The 27,523-nt window shown below is 32.1% G+C and overlaps 1 protein-coding gene across 11 annotated transcripts in view; it reads right to left on the bottom strand.

Annotated features, from left to right (window-relative positions):
• The window catches only part of NBEA (neurobeachin), a 708,564-nt gene that overhangs the window by 461,798 nt on the left and 219,243 nt on the right, over window positions 1-27,523 (bottom strand). For 9 of the 11 annotated variants that reach the window (XM_016925167.4, XM_054664886.2, XM_054664889.2 and 6 more), the window contains 7 exons: window positions 26,434-26,651; window positions 23,895-24,048; window positions 16,951-17,131; window positions 14,806-14,936; window positions 11,304-11,411; window positions 5,826-5,994; window positions 4,284-4,379 (listed from right to left, as the gene is read on the bottom strand). In XM_016925167.4, coding sequence (XP_016780656.1) covers window positions 4,284-4,379; window positions 5,826-5,994; window positions 11,304-11,411; window positions 14,806-14,936; window positions 16,951-17,131; window positions 23,895-24,048; window positions 26,434-26,651 — 1,057 coding nt within the window. The remainder of the gene's footprint in view (window positions 1-4,283; window positions 4,380-5,825; window positions 5,995-11,303; window positions 11,412-14,805; window positions 14,937-16,950; window positions 17,132-23,894; window positions 24,049-26,433; window positions 26,652-27,523) is intronic. The other 2 variants (XM_054664892.2, XM_016925173.4) reach the window with 1 other exon arrangement.

Genomic DNA, 27,523 nt, shown 5'->3' with positions numbered 1-27,523 from the left:
AGAGTAGAATAGTGGTTACTAGGGACTGGGAAGATGTTCACCAAAAGGACCAATGTTTCAGTTACAGAGACGGAATCAATGCTGGTGATCTATTTTCCAGCATGGTGACTATAGTTAATAATGTATCAGTACTTGAAAACTGCTGAGAATAAACTTTAAACATTCTTACCACAAAAAAAAAATGATATGTGAGGTGATGAAGACATTAATTAGCTTGACTTAATCATTCCCTAATGCATACAAATATCAGTATATCACATTGTACACCATAAATACATAAACTAAAAAAAAGTTAGTTATGATTACCCTCTTGAAGCATACATTCTAATAAACGATTAAACAAAGCACTGAATAGAAGAAAGGAAATAAAACAAGATGATATGAGAAAGAATAATAATGGAAAGGAAGCTACTCAGTCACAGGAGTCAGGGAAGGCCTCTCGGAGGAGATGACCTGAAGAATGAGTAGGTACCAGTCACACAGAAAACAGGGAAAAGAGCCAAAAGCCAGGAACAAAATACAAACATCCTGAGGCATGAAAATGCTTGGCATGATTAAAAAACTAGAAGGTAGTCTGATGGTTTCATAGTGAGCAAAAGAAAGAATAGCATGAGATAAAGTTGGAAACGTAGTCAATAGTCATCTTATCTAGGGCCCTTGTGAAATGTTACTCTAAATACTACTAGAAATTTTATGTCAAGAAAGGACATAATCTGCTTTATCTTTTAAAACCATGAAATAGGCAGCAAAACTGTAAAAATAAAAGAACAACGATCAGTAAGAGAAGTAAGGAATCCACTTTGGAGATGATTATTGTAATTGAGTCAAGTCAGAATTAGAATAGTTTTGCCATGTTAAGGCATTTTAACTTTGTCTCAAAAATTACAGGGAGCCTTTTGAGAATTTTAGGAAGAAAAATTACTTTATTATAGTTATTATATATTATAAAATATTTATTATATTAAAATGGTACATAAATTATACTTACTATTACTATATTGTATTATATATTAGTGTTATTTCCAAAATTGTCAGTAATAAACCGAGAGAAAGCCTAGAAACTAAGAGTCCAATGAAGAAACTATGGCAATACTTCAAGAAGGATTTGAGTCTGAACTAAGGGATTACATCAAAATTTAAAGAGAGAGACCAGAGAGCTAATTCAGAGTTTTCTTAAAGTCTCAAAAAGGAGCTGAAAGAAGGGAGTAGGGTGTGAAGGAGCTGAAGAGTAGTCCAGAAAAGGGTTTCTCAAACTATTTGTGAAAATTTACTTTTATGTCCTAAATCCATCATTCACTGACACATTTAGAAAATAAAATATGAATTTTTATTTACCAATTGTAAATTACTGAAAAAATAAAACATTTTAAAACTACACAAAATAAAAGCACAACTGTTTTTGTTATTTGATTAGGCAGACATAAAATTACATATCAATAAATATAATTAGACAAAAATAGCACAAAGAAAAAGAATACAATTATAAAAATGGCCTGTGTTGTTCACCGAAAGTGAACTGTGATTAATTTAGACAACTACTATTACACTTGTAACTTTTCTTCATTACACAACATAACTAAACAAAAAATTTTAGGTAAAGAGTGATCCTCACGTCCCAAATGCCTATATGAATATTTTGAACAAATACTGCGATTATAAATAAAGTTTATGATGTTGACAATGAGCTTTTTGCTTGTTAATTTATCTAATCTAAGGTGAACTGGCAATAAAGCAACTCGGGAATAATAAATACTTAAATTGTTTTTGTTTTATGTCAATAACACTCAAAGAGGAGAAAGTAGTGTCACACAGGTATGTTGATGGAATGAAAACTCTTCTACATTTTGTATAGTTAAAATAAGATGTAAGTTATATTTCAATGACAGAAATGGATTCCAGATCCATTAATTTGCTATCTGTGAATCTTCTATTGCTGGAAAATAAAATATAAAATAGTCTGCCCAATCCATAAAATGACAGGTGATAACTTGAAAGATGAACAAAATCAGATCATTCCTAAAGATCAGAATACTTAATAATTTTTTTCTTTGAAAAAGGGTCTTGCTCTGTTGCTCAGGCTGGAGTGCAGTAGGCACAATCACGGCTCACAGCAACCTAAACTTCCTGGGCTTAAGCAATCTTCCCACCTCAGCCTCCTGAGTAGCTGGGACTACAGGCACATGCCACCATGCCTGGTTAATTTTTTAATTTTTTATATAGACGGGGTCTCACTACATTGCCCAGGCTGGTCTCAAACTCCTGGTCTCAAGCTATCCTCTCTCCTTGGCCTCCCAAAGTGCTGGGATTATAGGCATGCACCACCGAGCTGGGCCGATAATTATTATTAAATTGTGAAACATATCACAGAAATTGTGTACCTCTAAGATTTTAACTTTTGTTTGTGCTCTTTGATCATATCTATCATGAAAAAATATCTTTCCCCGTTTGGAAGCATTGAGTTCATGAAAAATATTTGACAGACATTTTCCCCCAATAACCACTGCACTACAGCATGCAATAACAGTTATGATAATCTGCCATAGTATCACATAATATAAAGAATAATAGCAAGTTTACCACATTGGCCTTAAAGTAATTCAAAATTTTATTATGCTACTAACACCACTGTTCAGTGTAACTGAAACTATTTTCAGTTTAACTGACACTATTTTCATAGCAAGACTTTCTTGACAATGTGCATTACTATTCTGATATAGGCTCCTTAATCTGGGCAGATACAACCGGATACTTTCCATAGCAGAGCCTTTGGAACACACTCCACCAGACAAACTCCAGGTGATGTTTGCTGACAATCTCATCCTTTTTTTGGTTTGCACAGTTTAGAGCTAGATGTGTTTGTCAGCCAGCAGTGAAGTTGAAAAAAATATTTTTCCCTTCATTTCATCATGCTGTTCAAAGGTTGCACATTTATAAAAAATAATATTTGTACATTCATCAAGTTGTAACAAAAATATTTTGCTAGCTTTATTTGTTCCAAAAGTTGCTGTTCCATATGATTAGCCAGTTATGGAATACACTGAAGTATTGTATCACCTGGAGCACAGGGTCCTCTTCAAAACTCATTCAATTATTGGCAGAATTCAGTTCCTTCCTGCTGTAGGACTAAAGTCCCCACTTTCTTGCTGGCTGTCAGCTGGTGAGTGCTATTAGCTATGTGGTTTTCTCAGGTCCTTGCTCCTCCATCTAAGCAATAAGATGATCACCTCCATCTAAGCAATAAAGATCCTCCTTCATGTCAAATTTCTCTCACATTTCAAGTCTCTCGGACTTCCTGTTCTGTGACCAGAGGAGGAAACTCTCTTCTTTTACAGAGCTCATGCGATTAGGTCAAGCCCACCTGGATAATCACCATTTCTTAAAGGCCAATGTGCCATACAGCATAACCTAATCACAGGAGTAAACACCATCATATTTATCATCCCAGGAATTTTGCAGAGTGCGTACACAGGAAAATCTTGGAGCTATCACAGTATTCTACCTCTTATAATCCTTTGTTCTGAAGTCAGTAATCTCATGTTACTCCTACACAGAGATATTATCATTTTGGCTATTGTATTTTTCATCTCTAAAATTGTCATTGTTTTCTTTATATCTTCCATTTCTCTCTTCAATATGTTAACTTTTTCCATTACATTGAAAAACATCTTGAATATACATGTAATGGCTTCTATAATGTCCGTATCTGACACTTCTGCCATTTCTGTTGTCTCAAAATCTGTTTCTATTCACTGATTTTTTTTCTTTTGCTTATGCATCACATTTTTCTCCTTCTTTGCATGTTTAATAATTTTTGTTGGATGTCTAATATTTAATTTTATGGTTTTTCATATGGACTTTTCGCATTCCTTTACAGTGTTGGGGCTTTGTTCTAACTGGAAGTTAAATAACGTATAGATCAGTTTGATGCTTTCAAGGCATGTTTTTAAGGTTTATTCTAGAGTAGCCTTTATATTAGGCTCATTTAGTCCCACTACTAAACTGTGACTCTCCTGAGATCTCTCCTGAGTGCTACCACTATGCATATTAATATACATATAATTAGGTATCCTTAATTTATAGATGATACTTAAAGAAATGTAATAAAATACAAATATAAAAGCTATACTTCGCTCTCAATAGCTAGGTATAAATACAACATATCATATCTCCATGAAACCTGAGGTATATACTTGTTTATAAACAATTATATCATGAATATTTATTTTAAAACAATTCATGAAATAAGAATACCCAAACAGGTCAGGAGATGAGGTCAGTATTACCTTTGTAAAATGAGTGGCCAAAGCTCTGCTCAGGAATTAACTTGGCAAGGAATCCATGGTTCAAACTTGGATGAGGGATAGATGGTATGACCACAACTGTGGAGAAAATCATGGAATCAATTTGAGCCAGCATGTAACAACCTGCCACATGGTCCACTGAAGATCCATGACAATTCTGTATTACTGCAACATGCAAACAATACTAGCAATAACGAATGCATCTCTGAAGAAAAGAGGTTATGTATTAAGAGAAAGAAAATAATACATTTGTTAAGTAGAGTAATTCTAGCAACATACACAGAGACATACAAATACACAAGAAACTCAGAACTAGAAGGTTCACTATACTATTACTTTTTGTACATATAATGGATACAAAAGCATTAAAAATGAAGAAAAAGAAGATGATAAGTCTTAGTGTTTTAAATGGTGAAAAAACATGAACTGGAATGGTAGGATGATGTTTAATTTGAATAATAAAATTAAAAGCAAAAGTATATTATAATGAAATATTCTCATGTTTGTGTGTTAAAAGTACATGAATCATGCAACAGCAAAATACTGTAGCTAAAACATAATCCATATCTCCATGACATCAATAAAAGGTATATGAAATAGGATATGCTTATGAAAAACAAGATGCAGAGATTTGACCACTAATTTCTACTCACTTTTTGAAATATCCATTTTATTTATAAATCATATGCATTTATTTAGGAAAGAAAATTTCAACTACAAATTAATCCAGTGGTACATGAAATAACCATTAGGTTATCAAGGTTTCGCTGCAAACAATAGAGAAACAACCTTGATATAAACACCTGGAAGGAAATGATAATGATAGAAGGTGTCCAATATAAAAATGTTAGTTGCCAGAAACTGTGTTTATGCTGTTCAAGTAGAGTGGGCAAAGCTAGTAATGCAAGAACTGCTGCAACATGAGCATTTTTTGCAAATGAAAAAAGGCAGCATGACCCAAGGCGGTTCATTGTTGTCCATGTTAACTTTCCACAAGTCTTTGATTTTAGTTGAGGCCTCTTTGGTATAAAGTTTAGAACACATGTTTGATTATAAATCACTGATAGAATATTTAGATACTGAATTAACTGTATACAGCTAAAAAAGAAAAAAATCCAACTTTTGAGCTTGGCTACAAAGATTTGTATTTTGGCTTATCCTTGGCATTGAACAACTCTATAATGACTTTCTACTTTCATGTTTATAAACGTTAAAAAAGTAATATATTTAACAATATGTGAGTTACTTGCATATTAAATAGTGGTATAAATTAATGATTTGTATTAATAAATGAGAAACACTGAAACCAAAGCTATACTGATAAAATGAGAATGTAGCAACTATATAAAAATACCATTCATACATTTTTGTTGAATTAAGGAATACTAAATTAGCATTTCTATACCAACCATTCATAAATATTTGAGGTGATTATGAAGAGGTCCAGTTTAAATCTAGATGTAAAGGTGAAAAAAAGGAGATACATCATGGTGAAAATTCAAATAATTATACAATGTTAAGTACCTGTACTTGTTGGTGAATTTATTTCTTGCCTGATGTTTCTACCTGGTTGGCTTCCAGTTCTTGTAGTCTCTCTCTGGGGTTCTAATATGTCACGATACTTGGAAACCATCAGAACCGAAATGAAGTAAACAACAGCCAGAGCTAAGAACTGTGCTTGTTTGCTATCATCCTATGAAAAATGAAAAGACAGTTTTAACACTCAAACTTTTTGAAGTATAAGTTCTTAAAGCACTAGAAACTGCTATTTTATTATCTTTATGGAGGCAAAATATGATATGTAACTTTTATGAAAACCTGCTAAATATATATATTTATTTAATAAGTATTATTTAACTATAAATATAAAACTCCTAAAATATATCATCTACAGGTTGGAATGTAATTTCCAAAAACTAGAATATTAAAATTTTATTCTTTGTCCATTTTTGTCCATTATTATCTACTACTTACATAACAACATAGTATGTGTGCTTATAAAATATGTAGATGGCACAAAGTTGAAAAGAATAATGTCCTGGATTTTTAAAAAATCAAGGGTTTTATATACTATAACTGAATAAAATTAGTAGGATAAAACTCCAACTGAAATACATATAAAATCCTAGTGTAACTGGAACAAGAGACTATATGAATACAAAATAGAGGAGAAATAAACAATGGGGGAGCAGAAAACATGAATTTACATAAGCTCAATATGAGCCAGAAGTATGATTATGGCAGCATAAGAAAAAGCTAATTCAATCTTTGATCGTATAAACAGGTAACATTTGACAAACCCTTCTAGACACTGACTTAGGCAAAGATTTCATGACCAAGAACCCAAAAGCAAATGCAATAAAAACAAAGATAAATAGGCAGGACTTAATTAAACTAAAGAGCTTCTGCATACCAAAAAGATCAGTTAGCAGAATAAACAGACAACTCACAGAGTGGGAGAAATTCTTCACAATCTATTCATCCCACAAAGAACTAATAGCCACAATCTACAAGGAACTCAAACAAATTAGCAAAAAAAAAAAAAAAAAAAAACTCATCCAAAAGTGGACTAAAGACATAAACAGACAATTCTCAAAAGAATATATACAAATAGCCAACAACAAATATATGAAAAATGCTCAACATCAGTAATTATCAGGGAAATGCAAATCAAAACCACAATGTGATACCACCTTACTCTCACAAGAATGGCCATAATAAAAAAATAATAGTTATTAGCACAGATGGGGTGAAAAGGAAACACTTCTACACTGCTGGTGGGAATGAAAACTAGTACAACCACTGTGGAAAACAGTGTGCAGATTCCTTAAAGAACTAAAAGAATTATCATTTGATCCCGGAATCCCACTACTGGGTATTTACCCAGAGGAAAACAAGTCAGTATATGAAAAAGATACTTGCACATGCATGTTTATAGCAGCACAATTTTCAATTGCAAAAATGTGGAACCAGCACAAATGCCCATCAATCAATGAGTGGATAAAGAAACTGTGGTATATATATATATATATATATATATATATATATATATATATATATATATATATATATAATGTCATGCTACTCAGCCACAAAAAGTAATGGAATAATGGCATTCGCAGCAACCTGGATGGGACGGGAGACTATTATTCTAAGTGAAGTAAGTAACTCAGGAATGGAAAACCATCATATGTTCTCACTCATAAGTGGAAGCTAAGCTATGATGCAAAGGCATAAGAATGATACAATGGACTTTGGGGACTAGAAGGGAAAAGTGTGGGAAGTGGGTGAGGGATAAAAGACTACAAATTGGGGTCAGTGTATATTGATCAGGTGATGGGTGCATCAAAGTCTCACAAATCGCCACTAAAGAACTTACTCGTGTATTCAAATACTACTGTTTCCCAAAAACCTATGGAAATAGAACATTTTTAAAAAGAAATAATAGTCTATTATTCTGCACAGGAAAAATGACCTCTAAAACACTGCCAATATTTCACGCTCCTCATTTCCAAACTCAAAGATAAAATGGAGTTCTTCCAGAGGAGAACAGCAAATGGTAAAAGGTTTGAAAAAAACTGGCCAAGGCAGAAAGCAATGATAGTTAAAACAACGGCTGTGGTATGGTAGAGAGATAACTTTAAAATAAGTATGCTTTCCAAAAATATAACAAGCTGCATGTAACCTTGAGAGCTCTATTCAAAAAGCCTAGATAAACTTATTTCAGGGAAACAATAAGTATCAAGTCTAAATTATATGACCTCTAATATACTAGAGTATATCTAAGGAATAAAATGTAAATCTTTATTAAACTTCTTTTATAAGCTAGGTAAAACTGATACTTTCAAACCAAACTGAAAGCAGTTACTGTGGCCCACAGATAAGAGGCAGAATAAGAAATAAGGAAAACAAGCAAGTAATAAATTCTAGTAACTCGATTAACAGGCACTTTATATTTATTACTTCATCTAAGCACAATGCAAACAAGATTCATAATTTATGTGCATTTGCAGGCAAAAAGCAAATAAGACATATTTACTGATGATTTAATACTGTGAAACAGTCTGGCTAATGGGGAAAATGACCAAAATACACAAAATCTGTTCTGAATTATTCTTAATTTACTATTTCATACATTGTGGGTTATAGCTTTTCTAGAGATACTTTGTCTTACAAACTGTTTAAAATGCATATTCCTTGCACTACAATGATGATACAATAAACACAGAGAGAAGTGAAGAAATCAAATGCCTAAGCAGTTATTACAAAGGAAAATGAAGCACAATCAGATTAAGAAAAGATACCAACCAAGAACAGATTCACACATTGCTCAAGCTGTGACAGACCATAATATCCCATAATACTTCTATTTCTAACACTAGAAACTTAGTACCAGGCAATCAGAAGGCATTCAACAAATATGTGTGGAATGAATGAATGAATGCCAACTACACAGTGACAGAGCTGTAAATAACAGACACTAAACTGCTGTCATAGCTACACGAAAACCTCCTTTATATATGGCATGAAAAGAGTTAGCTTTTTTTTTATTTTTTATTTTTTATTTTTTTTTAACCCAGATCTCCTAGTCAATTGTGCTTCTTATTCCCAGTTCTGTCTTTGGAAATGAAGCTCAGTATACATTGAGGCTAAACATCTGGGGAATGACTAAATTTTTATACAAATTAATTGACTTGCTCAGGTATTTTATTACTGAGAAGACATGAGCTATATAATGTTTCTCCGGTCTGCTTTAAGTGTTGCCATGGTGTACCTTCCGAACAACATCAAGGTAATATAACTTGTGTTAATTGGGTTTATATTATGTATCAAGCACTAAATACATATTATCCTAAGCTTCCAGTTAAGGGTTAAGAAAAAGTTAAGACTCAGAAACACTGAGACCACACAACTGGTATAAGGTAGAGTCAGAATTCAAACCCAGATCTTTCCAAAGCATTCTCTTTTCATCACCATATTTCACAGATACAACCACTGCTGGGTTATCCAACATATTTATAAAATATCCATGAATTTAAGGGAAATGATCATCATTTACCATATAACCTAATTCAAAATTTACTAACAATTTAAACACAATGTCACCCTTAATAGAAACTCCTTCGGTATGTTATATATTATGTCTGACTGTGCCTTTGGAGATGAAGATGTGCTCCATGTTTTTAATCATTCATTCATTAAAAAAAATCCTTTTCACAACACATTTTTTCAGGATGACTATTCCCATTTCTAAATGGTTAAACTGTCAGTAAGAATGGTATCTTCTTTCCAAGTCTAGGTTAGAGTTTAGATTACGGTGAGTTCTTACATTGTGGTTTTTATACTTTAATGTAGTCTCCCTTTTTAAAAAAACCTTCATTATTTATTAATTATAAAAACAATATAGGTTTATTATAAAAAATTTAAAACTACAAAAAAGCATAAAAGGATAAATAAAATCTGTTTACCTAGAGATAATCATTGGTGGGATACTGGTATATTTTTTCAGTCTTTTTTTAAAAATAAAGATGCACATATGTATGTACATACAATCAGTATACATATGTAATACTTGTGTAATATAAGTACTTCTACATGCTGTTGCTTTCTCTTAAAATATATCATGATCATTTTCCCTTGTCATTAAATTTCCTTCAAAAATATATGCTTAAAGGCTGAATAGGTCACTGCTGAATGACTACGCCAAGAATTTTTAGGCCAAAATTCTATTACTGGATATTTATAATGCTGCCAAATTTCCTGTAGATATCTCTGATGAAAACATTAAGTTAAACAAATTCTGAGTAGAACCACTGGGTTCTAGTGGTTCATTGGGACATCAAGATTTGTAGGAGTTTTAACCATATTGGCAAAGAGCTATTCAAAAGCTCAAACACCAGTGATATTTGACAGAGCAGGTTTCACTGCACCCAGACAATGCTAGGTATTATCATTTTAAAATTTTTAGTTTATTTAATAGTGAAAAATCTCTCACTCTTGTGTTAATCTGCATTCTGTTGACTACTAGGGATACTGAATTTTTATCATGTTTGTTGCCTTGTGTCCATTGCCTATTTTTCTGTTGGTATGTTTGGAATTTTCCTAGCATTTTATAACTAATATATATTAAACAGGGTGATGATTTTTCTATTGTACATTCCTAACATATAGCATTATGTTATATAACCTAAATATATTTTAATCATGTTCTAAAGTACAAAGCATGCCATTCAATTTACTGTTAAATATAAATTTAAAATATAAACTTTCTTCTACATTTCATATACAATCAACAACTAAATAAGAATCATCAACTAAAACAAGAAAAACAGAATTCAAAGTGGCTGGTTTATAATAACCATGTTAAGAGATGCTGTCAGCATTGAATCTGATGTGAAACACCATATATGTTTCTATGCAATTTTTGAAAAGGCCAATCTTATTTTTATTTGCCTGGAGTAACTGATCATAAGATTGGAGGGTTCCATGAAACCTCTTTATCTTTTCCCTTTAGCTTTATTAAGCTATCTTTCTAACTCAAATTCCCATAGATACCTGTATTTTTTAAAATGCAGATTATTCTTTAATTGCCCCTCCTCCACAAGTAATTGTCAGTAACACCTAATGAATTAATCCCTTTCATCCATAATGTAAGGAACATTAATAATAACAAATTTTTAGTACCTGGAAATGGAGCAAGGAATACTAAGAGAGGAGTAGTTGATACAAGATAAAGTTAATTATAATTTTTCAGAGCTAGTCCTATTCTTAGTATGCAAGCAACTTACATCAAAATTTCAGACCATTTTTTAAAAGTAACATTATCAATAAGCTTTCAGAGAAAGCTAAGGTTCAACCACTTTATAATGAGAAGTATGCAATAAACCAACAATCCCAGATACTAGGGAATGTCGTTTTCATAAGCAGCTTTCTTATAAAACGTATTTCATACGAATGACAGTAGAAGGTTTATTTCAGGGAAACCAATCAGGTATAACTTACCACATCCCGAAAGACAACAGCACGAAGGCGATTGATATCAACATCCTGAAGAAGTCTATCCGGATCCTTAATAGGAGAAAGGTTACCTGGAACATTTTCCAATGGAGTCTTTGAAAATAAAAAGAATTGTGAATAGATAATATATTACAGATAATATATAGAAGTATCACTTCTTAATTCAGGCTAAACTGGTCACATCATGTATCTCCACCTCTCTGAGTTAACATTTATTGATCATAATCCTCTATTACAATGCATATTTTCTGCTCTCTACTCATGTCATGGTTTCCATACTAGCATTCTTGTTCTTTATTGGCACAGCTACCACTATAGACTCATAAAGGCAGCTAAAGTTATAGCAGAATAAAGATTCGTCTTGGACTTCAGAAGATTTCCTGAGCCTCATTTCTCTACCTCTAGTTAACAAATCTCTTTGAGTCTCTGGGTTCATTTATCCATCATGCTTTTATAATATATGAGATTATTATACTACACTAGTATATGAGATTTTGTATGTGTAACCATTTCATGGTCTATCCAAGGTTAGAAACGGTAAGATTAAAAAGAATCAGTCACAGCCCATTAAAGCTGAAAGACATTAAAGATTGTTACCAACAAAACATTTTATAGTTGGAGGAAAAACATCTACATATTTCAGGTAATGTAGTCACATAGTAGACTACTAAGTGAACTAGGGTCCCTGAAACTCAATCAAGTACTTTCTCACTTATACAGTGTGTTAAAAATTGTATGGATTAAATTAGATAATATGTATAATGCAAAATACAATTCCAGCCCATAATAGGTATGCACTTGTTGTTACTCTAACAATGAAAAATAAACAGGGTACCTTCTATTTCTCAATGAATGTCAATCATGATATTCTAGCCCAAAATTAAAATGTTTGATTCCTTGGCAGCACACCATAGTAAAAAGAGCATAGTATTTAAAGGTTGATAGTATTTGGTTTCCATTACAATTCCAAAACTTCTGGCTATATGACCATCGGTGAGAAGTTAACCTCTCTGAACTTCAGCTACATCATCTGAATAACAGACTAATAATATTTACTACAGGATGGTTAAAGAATACATAATTTACAGCATAAATGAATTTATAACATAGATTTTAAGATTAGAAATATTTTCTTTTCTACATTTCTCTACCCCAATCTAATTTGATCCTTATAAAGACAACATGATAGGAGAAGCTTGTGTAATTGTTGCTTTTCACACAGTATAAAAATGAGGTCACATGAAGGTATGGGATTCATGCAAGAAACTTGCAAGAAACTTTCCCACTGCATTCAAAAATTACTCGATTTACTTCCTAAAATATCACATAAGAAACACATAAACACAGGAAGGAAAAAAACAGAAACACCACTCAGATCCATTCATTGTTGTGAAATGTCAAATCTTCCCCTAGTATTTTTACATTCATCGCTACTTACCCAATTTTCACTGCCAAAGTTCTTGCCAGATAAATACTGATTAGCTCAAGTAAGTTACTACCAATTTCCTTCCCACTGGGCTTTTCTGTCCATATTCTACAATCAGTGAAATACTAGTTATAAAAATCTTTAAGGACTTTCTATTATCTACTTTATTTAGTATATCTACAAATTACTAAATACATTACTATTTTGAAGTGCTTACATCTCAAAGGTGTCACCTTCAAAATACTATTTATTCGTTTCACGACAATATATTAAGTGGCAAACTGCTAGACGGGGAACAAATCAGTAATAACTGAATGTTCACTGCATGCCAGAAATCAAAGCATGTCAGTCTATTATCACTTTTTGTCTAATTAATACAAACACTCTGTAAATTAAGATTTGTATCCATTTTAAAGATTAGAAAATGGAGGCACAGAAATTTAAGAGATTTCTCTCAGGTCGCAAAACCAGTTAAGTGGTAAAGCCAGAATACAAACTCAGAACTGTCTGATTCTAGAGTTGTCCTCTTTTTACAAAGTACTCATAGTGCTATAAATACTCTGAAGTGGCCGGGCGTGGTGGCTCATGCCTGTAATCCCAGCACTTTGGGAGGCCAAGGTGAGTGATCATGAGGTCAAGAGATCTAGACCATCCTGGCCAATGTGGTGAAACCCCGTCTCCACTAAAAATAGAAAAATTAGCTGGGCGTGGTGGCACACATCTGTAGTCCCAGCTACTTGGGAGGTTGAGGCAGGAGAATCGCTTGAATCCGGGAGGCGGAGGTTGCAGTGAGCCGAGATCGTGCCACTCCACTCCACCCTGGCAACAGAGCGAGACTCCATCTCAAAAACAAAAAAAATTACTCTGAAGTTACAAAGATCTATAACACATAGACACTGCCCTCAAGTACCTATCTGTCTACTATGCCTACACAAATGATATCAGGCATTACTGATGATCCATTTGTATTTAATTTCCCAAACCAAATAAGAGCACTATGGAGTCCTGTGAGCAGTAAATAATATATAGTCAAATTACAAATGTTCTCTGACAGTAGTGAAAAAGAAAAAAGTTACAACACTGCAAATAACCAACGAATAGGATAAATATGTGGTCAGTCTGCTTGCCATCTGCAGAAGTTTAAAGCAATAGAACTTTTAAGATGAATTAAACTTCTATTTCATACCTTCACTTATTGAGCAAAAAGTTACTGTATCAATATTAAACATGTAATTACAAGTGTAATGAGTGATAACAGACCTATGTAATTTTATGAAAACAACAAACAGAAGAAACAACCCTAGACTGACTGGGGTGGTAGCGAGGGTGTCAAAAAACATTTTCCTGAGAAAATGTAGCATTTAAGGTAACCTAGCAGTTGCATAGATTTTAGCTGGATAAAAAATAAGGATGAATACTTTATGGAAAGGAAATCATATAAAAGTCTGAGAAGTTAGGGGGAATAGCTTCTTCTGATGAACAGAATGAAGTCTATGGTATGACTAAAACAGCACAAGCAAGGGTAAAGGGCTGAGAGCTGCTGCTGGAGAAGTAAGCAAGGACCAGGCACAGAACCTCAAAAAGCATGTTAATGAAACTGGATGTGACGCCAAGGGCCAGTTAAGCATATGATAAAGAGAGCTAATTTAGAAAGAAAATTAATAGTATATTTCAAAATACTCCATTCACTGAATGGGCATTCAGTGAGTTTTTGTTGACTATTATGCCTACCCATTTAAAAGGAGAATTATTCATACATTAAATTCTGTGAAAATATATGACTATTAAAAATAGAAATAACAGTTTTTAGTGCTAATTATAATATTTGTAAGAACTTTATTAAGTAGAAATTGTTAGTAACTTCATTTAATAACCAAAACACACAAATCTCAGAGAAGTAAAGTAATCTTGGTAACAAAATTGTGAAGCAGCCTAGAGCTGCCTAATGACAATGCCCTTGCTCTGTATCACTGAGCAATACCATGGCACTTTGTTCTCATCAACTTAAAAAAGATTTTTTTCAGGTCAATTATATTTGACCAAAAAAAAAAGTTTACTTACCTTCGAAGCTGCTGTAGCAGTCACACTTTGAGGAACTTCCTGAGGTTTACTGCTTCCATGGGAAGATTTATTTCCCCTGTCTCTCTGTCTTTGCCGACATTCTAAACAGTTTCTCACAGCAACACAACAAACTATTTAAAAATTCAAAAACATATGGTTAATATAAATTGTTGACTTTGATATCCTGGAAAAAGTTGCAAGTTTATTTCTTCTTCCCTTTCTTTCCCCTTGCTTCATAAACTATTAATCTTAAAATCAACTAGATCAATAATTTTCAAAATTATGAAATACAGTAGTGAAAGTACCTACAAAATATACATATAGTTAAAAATAAAACAAAATACCCATATACCACCAGCCAGCTGAAGAAATAAAACATTACCAGAGGCTCTGACACCCCCAATGTATCCTTCCTTATTCTGTTACCCTCTGAGTTTCACAGTTCTGAATTTATGGATCAATAAAATATTTTTAAACATAAAATTCATATCTGATTTAAAAATTTAATAAAGCTTCTGCCCTTAATTTGACTATCTTGTCGACTCTACTGAGCACAACTTCCCATTTCGGGCAATAATAGAGTACATCAGTATACTCAAGTCTCACAGGTCCCCAAATTCACCTTCCTTCATGGTGGGAAAGTCTCTGGGCTTTGTCAATAAGCATTCAATATGTACATGTTTTTATTTATTCATTTATTTTAAGAAGCAGTAGAATACTGTAACAAGTAGTACAGAGTTTGAAATCAGACCATGACCTGAGTTTGAATCCTGTATTTTCCAGTTTGGAGCTGTGTGGTTTTAGGCTAGCTGCTTAAACTATCTGTGCCTCAGTTTTAGCATATGTAAAATGAGGATGAACAAAGTAACTGCCTTAGAGGGCTGTTGTGAGGATTAACTGAATTAATATATAGAAAGTGCTTAGAACAGTAAATAGCATAGGAGGTAATATAAGTGTTTAATTATTATTCACTTATAAAAGTTTCCTGTGGTTGATTAAACAACTAAATGTGCTAGTAGTATTAGGATAAAAATGAAATAGGGAGTAAAGTCTTGGACTATATTTAAAAATAAAAGTACAGAATAACCAAATAAATGCAGGTTTCAAGATACTGAGCCATTTAAAAAATATATATATATCTCTCTTTCTCACACAGTTCATTTGACAGCTCTTGTTATATGTCAATGGAAATGTCTTTAATGGCCCACCGTCAGTTAACCCACACCTCTTGGTTGCCAGAAAGATCTTAATGTGGTCAATCTTTCTCTTATAATGAATACAAAATGATTCCTCTCAGCTTGCCTGTCTTTAAATAAATAATACGAAACAAACAAACAAAAAAGGTTTCATCCCACCATTCTTAAACCAAGTCTTTGTTCCTTTCTTGAATCAGAAAGGAATTTTTGACATAATCTTTAAAAGTTATGGGTGAAAACAGTACATATCAGGAACATCCTTCCTATTTCATGCCTTGCAGTTCTTATGTCCTGCTCATGATCTAAGGCAAGTACAAAAACAGCAGTTTTCTGGTTGTTTTGAAAGTCTAAATAGTGTAAATAAATGTTCCTTTTAAGAGAGGTAGAAATGGTTCTTATCTAAAGAATTCATTCAGATTTACTAAGAGGTTTCAGTGCTAAAGTTTTACTGCCACACAGATAAAAGGTGAACAGCATGGGTATAACAATGTTTATTAGGGACATTTGTTCACCCCAAGAAACAGTAAGATTGGGATAGTTTATTTTAACCTTCTAGCATTATGTGTATCTGACATGTTTGTGAGGCCAGGACACTACCCTCAGTATTGGTTTACCAAAATTGGATTCATAAATGGATTTGCATTAAAAATCACTTCAATGACAAATGTTAGTCTTACTAATTTTGAAAGAATTCCAAGTATATTTCACTCTTGATTTCAAACTATGAACCATTAAAGATGATCAGTTCTGTGAAATCTCCAATGTGAAGGCATAATTTTTTAAAATTTAGTAATTCTGATTAATTATAAAAATAATCTCTGTATCTCAAGATAATCTCCAAATTATATAATCATCAACTTATATCATTAATATTTTATGTACCATAGTGCCTTATAAAGCTGCTCTGTAGATAATTATTTGACATGCACTATTGTTTTAACAGACTTACCTAATCTTAGGCACTGTCGCATTAAACCTCCAGAAGACATGTTTTTCTCAGCTTCAATCTCACTAAAATTTAGAGAGCTTGCAAACACAAGTACATCAACCATAGCCATCAGCCGGCTGAGGAAAGTTACTGCTGTCTCAGCTGACATGCCTTGTGTCACTTCAATATTTTCCAATTCCGTCTTTAAAAAAGTAGAAGATTTAAGTCTTGTTTAAAATTTGGAAATTTGGAAATATAATACATATACATACATACTACAAGTGAACATAAATTTAATATATTTACCATATTTTATAAATAAAATAAATGTTCAACTAATTCCATATATCACCAGAGCTGGTTACCAAATTCGGTTACTTTACCTATCAATTATCCTTGAATAAAGGAAAAGCCCATTTTAAAATCAACATTAGTTTTAAATGTCTTTAGTTATAAAAATGACATCCTAAACTTAAGATCATTTCACAAAGATATTTAGACAGAACCACATATGTGTACTTATACTAGTTTTGTTTTGTAATTTATAAAGATTTTAAATTGATATTTCTTTTCTAAAATCTTCATTCCCATTAATAAAAATATATGCTTTGATTTTTCTTTCCTATAGATGTATAATGAATAATAGGGAAAATACATGGTAATTTAACTTAGTATCAAAATGAGACGGCTGTCAAATTAGAATGCATAACAATTTCTTATCCATTTTAGAATAAACTGAAACTACTAGGTACTTTACATGTACGATAAAACTCTAGAGTAAAAATAATCAAGATCGCTAACTCATCTATAGATATTTAATTCGTGACTTATAAAACACTAGTAATAAAAAGAATCATAGCATTCTAGATTGGAAAACTGTACTTTCACTAAATTTCTGATTTCAGAGGGAATATTACAAAGCATTGTGTTTCTTAAAATTCACAACTTTATGGTTTTTTAAACAATGTCAACATTTCTTATTTTGTTTTGCACCATGGACTATACAGCATTTTAATTATTTTTGTTCCTTAGGACTAGGCCTCATTTTATCAGTGCCTCAAGGAACCAAGGAAGGGAATACTTCATAAGTAAAAAAAAATTATTTAAATTTTCTGAAAATGGACACACTAGCCATTCCAATCAACATTAACTCTTAACCAAATGATAAATTCAACTACAAGGTTAGCATATGTAATAGGTATCTATTCCTATTTAATGTTCCATTTTGACACTGTTTATAGCCATCCTTATACCTAAACTTCTTCCTGCTTGGAAGAAGCAGGAGCATTAACATGGAAACGTGAGCAGAAAACACTGAAAAAAGAACTCAAAATACTCAAAACATTTCTTGTGCACAAAGTGGGTAATAAAAAGGATAGGTGACTACTACAAGCATTATATAACTAAGCTCAGTTTTAAATGATGTATAAAATGTAACAACCATTCCTCCTTCCATTTAACAGCAAAATAGGGTTAAAACCATTCTCTCTAAAATGAGCCTGGAAAGAGACAGAAATGTGTTTTCAGTTGTTACAACATTATGCCAATTCAGTACACATGGCATAAAGAAATGATTAATTCATTACTTGGATTTTAAAATGCAGATTCTTTACTTCTTAGCACTTCATGAATATACAGCATCACTTCATAATATCAATTAAAAATCTATGACCATGACATAATAGCTCATAAGAAAGAGCAAAAAATTCATTTTAAATCTGTTTTCAATTTTAAATGTTCTATAAAGGAATTTCTGAAGAACTTGGCCATTTCTTAGGTCTATCAAATACTACAAATAATTTTTCAAATGTTAGAATTTAGAATATCTAGATCTGTGTTCACAAATTCGTCATCATTTTGAATCACTGAAATTGCAGATAGCTCTCTCTATATATTCATTATTTAATGGTTTTGAGTGTTTTGACCTGTCAAACTATGCTTTCATTTTAAAATGAGTGAATTATAAATAGAATTATTAAGGTGTCCATATAATCCACCAAAGTGTTTTTTTGACTGAAAAAATTAAATTTTAGAGTAGAAGGCACTTTCAACACAATAGTCTAAAAGAGAATTTGTATTCCATTTTATATAAAAGTAATTTAAAAATGAAGTATGTAAGCATCAAAAGATAGGGCTAAAAAATAAAGATCACTCTCATACAATTATTAAATCTTAAAATAATATATTTCATCCAATTTACTTTCCTTAGAACCAATTAAAATCTGATTGTTCATATGACTGTAACACCACTGTGTTCAATATGATAGTTTAATCTAGGGATTATTGTGCATAATAAAATAGTAATACATCAATGCATTGGGAAAATAATCCTTTCAATGACTCTTTTAAATATACAAAAGATATGTCTCATGTTAAAGATGATATGAAAACTCAAAATATAACCAAGTCAAAAATTTCATAAATAAGTAAAAATAAAACTTGAAACTGAAAGCTGAAAATTACTACAAAAGTAATACTAACCTTAGAACCCTGGACATGCATTAGACAAAACAGACAACAGACCAAAAAAGTACAAGAAAAGGAAATTATTAAATTAAATGAAAATACAATGTAAAATTGAAACACAAAATAATATATTTAAAAATTATATTTGATTATTTTATTAAAAGCAAAATTCTCAGAAGAGATTTTCATTTTATAAATTATACATGATCAAGGTTAAATATCAAATATTTAGACTTCAACTTATTTTTATTGTAGTAACTCTGCCCAAATAATATATATAAGTATAGTTCATATATTAGAAATAATGCATACTCTATTTTACAAAACAAGTATCTTTTCCTATAATTAACGGAACATTTTAATAAATAAGCTAACATAATGCCTCTGCAAAATCCCTACCCCAATTCTGGTTTAGGCAGAAATGACTCAGGGAAATGAACTATTTATACCAACCTCTAGAATTTTCTATAAGGAAATAATGTAATTTGTATTCTCAAATATACAGAATGCTTCCTATAGTTGAAAATTCTGAGAAGTTAATAAAATAACAAAATATTTGAGAGATTATAACTTATAAACCACTTTTCCATGCTAGAAAATAACTTGATATACTAAATGAGGCCTGAATATGAATAAAGGTAATTAAATAGGTATTATACTAAGTTTAAGATTCTTATTACATTATTATATTCATTATATTCAAATATCAGATAGAATTAGGCTTCACAATAAAAATCATCAACTATTCTTTCTAATTTTTGACAAGTACATGTGAGTATAAATCTTAAAATATGCTATTTTCATGGTACATTGTATAGGAAAACATATAAAAGCATCCTGAGAATAGTAAAGTATGATCAGTCCTATGACATAAACAAAAGAACAGCAAAACCAACAACATTATTCATAATTTTTCCAAATCTATTTATGATACATTCTGATAATAAAAATAAACTAAAATTAAGACTTTGTTATTTTTGGACAGAATAGAAAAAGCAGCTCTTCTTTCTTATAATTATGAAACTATTAGGAGAGCTAGAAATGTCAGTCTCTACTATTTTTCTGGGACAGAGAAAATTAAGCCCTGAATTAAGCTCCATAATATTCAGTGTTCTGGATGGCTGACTAAAGCGGTCAACTTAAAATCACAAAGTGTGCAATTTGTGGTTGATCCATGTTCTTTGCTTTTCTTTTTCTTCTCCAATTTTTCACTTTCATTTATGACCAAGTTAAACAATATATTAGAGAATAAATGAGAGGATTCAATTAACTAGTCACAGAAACATCAACTAAAAAAATCAAGAACAACAAAAATAATGCTGCTTTCCCAAAGCAAAGATTGGCCAAACTACGTACTAAGAGGTCTATTTTTTTTCCCTGAGTACAGTTAAAACTATTGGTCTAACTCGGAGATCTGAAACTATTTTTGTAATTTATTTTCTATGCTACATATGAATTTAAGTAATCTGGGCAAAACTGAAACTCCCATAAAGTGCTGCTTCTTTAAGAGTACTAAGTTCAAGGTGCTCAAACTATCATTATAAACAATATATATATATTCTTTTTTTCTTAAGTTTCCATTAAGATATGTACCTTCCAACTAAGATTAAACAGTTCAAAAATTTTCTTCCATGATGATGATACTATAACAGCAATACAAAAATGTTATCTCTAGTATAAATTACTGTACTCATCTAAATTTCCAGGGCAGAAAAGAGACCACTTCTATGTCAATCTCACAGAAACAGCAGACAAAAAATAGTTGTTTATGTATTGTCTATTGCTGCTTTTGTACTATCACAGCAGAGTTGACTAGCTGTGACAGATAACAATACTGCCAATGAAACCTAAACTATTTCCCATCTGGCCCCATACACAAAAGTTTGTGAACTACTGCCATAAACCATTATTATTCCTATTTCTTCATAAAATGCACATAAGAATATTCTGAAAAACTATATATATATAAACAAAATTACCAGCTCACTCAAACCTTAGTTTCAAATGTTTCCATCTCTCTTCATATATCTAGGATTAAAATTCTAAAAGCACCTACAAGACAATGTTTCCTTTCAGTAATCTTCACGTTGCCAATGTTTCCTTTTTTCACTTATCCCTTCCAAAATTCTCTTTTGGCTTTTTACACTTTAAATTTAAATATAAAAAGCCCAAATATTCGGTTTAATTTCCCTCATTATTCAACCTCCTCTTTCCCAACTTTTTCCCTCTGCTACGTTACAACTTCTAGCAAGAATATTATACAACCCAGTAATACAAAAACAACATTCATAATAGAAAAACAACATTCAGCAGTCAGCACCAATCATAGTTCTACCAGATACAAAATGGGAGAAAGGTTCGGCTATTTCTCTTAAGGAAGCAATTCATTCTAAAAACATAAAACCAGGTATGTTGTACAACCAGGCATAGGTCCAAACAGTTAATGGGCCAAAATAACAGAAATATAGAAATTGAGAAAATAAACAAAGGTTTCTATAATTGAATGCATTCCCAAGCCTGTTGAGATAGTCTAGGTAATAAATAATTTTAAATTCCAAACTATAGTGGTCAAAATTGAATCGTAATAATTTTGGAAGCCAACCTCAAAGTGTCAGTATCTTTACTGTACAATCATCATAAAACAAATAAGCAAATTTGACTGGTGCAATAGTATGTATGTTATAGTTTACTTCATTACTTTAATATTCTATCTTAATAGTTAAAGATCTTTTGCCTTTAAAATTTGGAAAACTATTTAGTAATGTGAATATTTTAAACCTATACAAATTGAAATAACTTATTGCTAAACTGTTTTTTTTTACATAAGAAGCATTTTATGTTCCATGCAAAATTTAAAAACATTCAATATTACATTTCAAAGTGAATTTCAATACAACCTTTTAAAAATTTCTTCATAACAAATGATAATTTATAAAACAAAATGCAATTTATATGATCAAGAAAAATGTCACAAAGAAAATATTGATTTATTCAGTCTTCAATATATAAAACAAAAAACACGTTGGCCGGGAGCAGTGGCTCATGCCTGTAATCCCTGCACTTTGGGAGGTTGAGACAGGCAGATCATTTGAGGTCAGGAGTTTGAAACCAGCCTGGCCAACATAGTGAAACCCCATAACTACTAAAAATACAAAAATTAGCTGGGTGTGGTGGTGCACACCTATAATCCCAGCTACTTGGGAGGCTGAGGCAGAGGAATTGCTTGAACCCAGGAGGCGGAGGTTGCAGTGAGCTGAGATCGCCCTACTCTGCTCCAGCCTGGGTCACAGAATGATACTCTGTCAAAAAAAAAAAAAAAAAAAAGAAAAGAGAAGAAAAAAATGCCCTCTATGTCTCACTATTAGAAAGCATTTTAAAAATCATACACAACTCTCAATTTACCAGAATTTGGTATAAATCACCAGAGGAAAAGAGAGATTAAAGAAAAGGAGTGGTGTATGTATACTTGCACTCTTCACACACCATCAACGATTTATACTGTTCTTCTTAGCTCCATTTCCTTGGTTCGGCTGCTAATTTGATTAAGGCCCTACTGGTGACTTGCTCTGTTGCATTCCTCCTTCTGAACTGGAATGCTTCCCTTTGTGGACTTCTTGAGCAAATTCATGAATAAAACAGAAGAGTAAGGCCTGGGGAAAGTGTGTGAGGATATAGCCTATGGCTGCTAATGTTGAAGTTTCAAGGCTGCTCTGGTGATGGTGGTGGCATTAACAAAAGAACAGTAAGAAAAAGAGTCATGTAGAAAAAGCTTGTTAATGATGAAATACACTTAGAGATCAACTTGGAAACAGTGTCTCACCAACTAAAGCACATCTTAGTAAAATGAAATATTTCCCTCTGGCAAAGGTATGCTTTCTGAGCCTAAGGATGAGTTTCTAATACGGCAACAAGAACGTGGGTAATATGGGAAGCAAAATTCTATATTCTTTCCCATCTGAGCAAGTAGCTATGGAGTCTGCCTTGGTATGAATCAAAGATTTTGTTTTTAATGACAACTAAAATACAAAGTTAACATTGACATATTATATTTTAAATGACATACACAATTAACATTAAATGCCTTTAAAATGTATTATATTAACACATTTCAATGTTTTATATAGAAACAAATCAAGACAAGGCTAGATTTTGTAAAATAAATGTTGAATCAGTAAATAAATGAAAATGTTAAATAACAAGGATTTTAAGAGTTTATTTATACTACAGATTTGAAGAGATATACAATATCTTTGATGAAGAATGCAATACTCTTCTGATGAAGTATTCATCAGAATTACCAGAGAAATATTTTCATAAGCACACACAGCTGGAACCCAACACTGATAAACAAAAGTGGTGGAAATAGAAATTTAAATGGTTAAAAATTTGCCTAAAAAGTACAGGTCTGGTTAAAATATGTTTATAGCCTAGACCACCACTGAAATGCTAAAGTCATGTATTTATAAAATATAACCACTAGATGGAGGCAAAGTACTTACAGTTGGTGATGTAGCAGCGGAGAGCAAAGGTAAAATTCCTCCACAAGCAATGATGATGTTGTCTACCATTTGGGAAATGAGGTGAATTGTGTTATGTACAAAAATAATATTTTCATTGCTATTGACAAAATCCATTACAGACTTTGTGGAATGGCTAAAATACAGAAAACAGAAATGAGTATGTTTTGGCTTACTTAAATGAAAAGCTTAGACAATTAGAATAACAAGTGAAAAATTATAGAACTGTAGGAGCTAGCCATATTTAAAATTAAATTATAAAATAAAGCAATTTATAATTGAGATATCATATTACCAAAAACTAAGCATTCATCTCCACAGGATTTTGTTGTATCCAAGTATATTAACTCATTATATTATTACTTTGCTTGAAAAATACAGTACTAGATTCTAAGACATATGACTGACTCAACAAATTTGGCTAAAAATATTTATTTTGCCAAATCTGATTGTTTTTTGTTGAAAGGCAAAACCTTTTAAATATAAAAAGTATGTCTAATGTTAAAAATAATATGGAAACTCAAAATATAACCAATTCAAAATTTTCATAACCAGAAATAAAATTTGAAACCGAAAACCTAAAAATTTAACTGAAAGTTCTATTTTGTAGGCAGTTTCAATCTGTCACATCCCCAATGACTTCAGCCCCACCTTTGACTAGTCACATTGAAATGTATACTGTTAAAGAAGTGACATGATAGGGGAGTATAAATAAATCAGTACAAATTCAAGAACTTATTTAATAAGAAAAGGAAAAAATCTCAAAGTAAGTTGGTAGTACAGTGTTCTCATACAAAACATACAATGTAGATGTCAAAAAAATACCCTGCTTTCGTTTGGTGTCAGTCAAGAATATAATTTTTTTTTTCTTTTTGAGAAAGGATCTCTGCTGTCACCCAGGCTAGAGTGTAGTGGTGGGATCATGGCTTAGTGCATTCTCAACCTCCCTGGGCCCAGGAGATTCCCGAGTAGCTGGGACTACAGGTGGACACCACCACGCCTAGTTAATGTTTGTGAAAACAGGGTCTTGCCCTGGTCTTGAACTCCTGAGCTCCAGCTATCCTCCCGCCTTGGCCTCCCAAAGTGCTGGGATTATAGATGTGAGCCACCACATCTAGCCTGAACTGCTTTTAATGGGAAAAAAATAAGATTAAAAAAAAGAAATTACTTCATGGTCAAAATTGAGTCAATAATTCTCACCCTTTTAGAGTTGTGAATTATTATCTATCACTGTGTATCTTAAATTTCAAGATGTTTCTCCCTGTCCTAAAAATAAAGTGCTACCTTTAAAAAATTTAAATTACATTAAATTCTACCTGGGTAATTTCATGAGAGCCCATTAAAGAAAACAAAAACACAGAGTAGGTGGATGGAAAAAAAGCTGAGTATCACTCACTTGGAGGCTACTGATATTATAATTATCAAATTACATAATTTATCTCCATACATTGGTCTTCATGTTAATAGCAATATATTTCATGGTATTTAGGTTTCCTTAGTTACCATCTCTAGGTAATTTATCATATAACAATTAGCAATGAAAGTATATGAGTAGTCTAAGAACAAATTGATCAAATAAAATCAAAAGTAAAATCTTTCTATGGCAGACTTTATTGACTTCTTCCACAACAGTCGTAACTTTTTCCCTGCTAACACACATTTTATATTTTGTTTTATTATTGAGCTTGATTGGGTATAGGAAAGACTAGCCTAACCCTAGTTACTAGTTAATTAACCAGTATTAGTCTCTAAAAGCCAGTCATTATAATCCCATTTTCTTTTTCTGATGATTGAAAGAAGGATGTGATCCTGCTGGCTCACGAGATATAAGGGGGAAATTTCTTGACGGGCTTCTTTTAAAAAAAAGAAGAAAAGAGGAGAAGAAAAAGTGAAAGAGGAGAGAGAAGAAGAGGAGGCAGAGGAAAAACAGGAAGAAGAGGAAGGAAGAAGAGTCATCTCTGCCTTTTAATTTGGGCAGGTTTCTTATGATGAATTGAGGTTGGGAGCTGAAGCAGCCACCTTGAATCCTAAAAGGAAAATGAGGAGAAGCATGGAAGCCAACATTTCTAAGAATGTTGTGCTAGATCATTTAAGTTGCCCTTGCTACTTATATCCATCAACTTCCTAATTGTATTCATGCCTATGTAAATGATGTGCTCTCTTAATTAATTTGTTTCACGTTTACTATTAAAAAATTAAATTGAAAATTTAGAAATGCCATGGTTTAATTTATGTAGATTTGTTGTCTAAGTTATCATCTTTGAACTGATATCCACTAACTGCTTAAATACTACAGGCTCTGAATACACATGTCACAGGGTGATTTTAAACTTTAAACAGTATATATTATAATATTATCACTAATAAATTTAGTACATGGTATTAATTTAAACAAGCTACAAGAAAAATGTGGAAATTCCTTTAATCAAGGCAGATTTTTGGTTTTGTCAAAACCAAATAGAATAGGCAATGGCATATTTTAAATATTTGCTTTTAATTTATAAAAAAGAAATACTTCTACCTCCTCCAAACATGTACATCAGTTTCTAATGCAAATAGTAAATCAGTGAGAAGCCGCTGGTGCATTGGAGACCATTTAAACTCAGGAATACGAAACATTGTAGTCCGTGGACCTGGGCTAAACTGGCGCCGCTGTTCCTCAGTCATTGGCATTCCTCGAAATCCTAAATCAACTCGGAGATCTCGGTCTTGTTGGGTGATAGACCGACCCTGCACAGCCTAAAGAAGGAAAAGATGAACTTTTGTGGAATACAAAAGAAATGCCTCATTTTAAAATGAAACTGTGAGTATAGTAAAGTGAATAATGCTTTAATGCTTTAGCATATGACTTTAGCAGTTTAATATATTTCACATATATTATTCACCTGGTAATTCCTTGCACAGGAAACTTTTTGGGCTGAAGTCTCCATTATTGCTTTTATTTTACTATTGCAGAAACTAGGCAAGATAATCAAATACCTAAAGTTAACACCAAAGTTCACACTGAAAACCAGACCCCTTTACCCCATTAAGAGTCTTTAAATTAGACCACATTACTTCCTTCATGAAGTGAGCATATACACAGTGAAGTATACTGGATATATGTCATCAACTAATTGTAACTAAAGCACAAGATTAGAAAAAATATTACTTGACAGTTTCAAGTTAACTTTGAAGTCTGTTTCACTTACAGTACTTCAATTCAAAAACACAAATGCATTTGATAAGTTAGAAAACAAACCAGAAAAATGTCTATAAACTCCAAATGAAAAACAGGCAAGCCTAGTGTTCAACAGGCAAGCCTATTGTTCAATAAACAATGCACGATGTTTTCCTTTATTTTACATCTGTATCTAATTCAATATGCTCATCTCCTGCCAATTATCACTACAATGCAACTGCCACAAAAATGGAAATTGGCAGTTAGAGAAAAAATAAAAATACTTTCCCCACACACGATATATTATGAAGGATTCTTACTGGAGTACAAAGACACAAGACAGGCATGGTTTACTCTTCATAGTATAAACCTAATGGAAACACATTCAATGTATTTTCAATGACATTAAAAGGCAAGTGGGGCACCCAGAGGATAACAAAACCCAAGTCAT

This window comes from Pan troglodytes, chromosome 14, assembly GCF_028858775.2.
Source record: "Pan troglodytes isolate AG18354 chromosome 14, NHGRI_mPanTro3-v2.0_pri, whole genome shotgun sequence".
Classification (NCBI taxonomy): Eukaryota; Metazoa; Chordata; class Mammalia; order Primates; family Hominidae; genus Pan; species Pan troglodytes.
The sequence above is the reverse complement of the archived record's forward strand: the minus strand, read 5'-3'. Positions and strand labels throughout refer to the sequence as shown.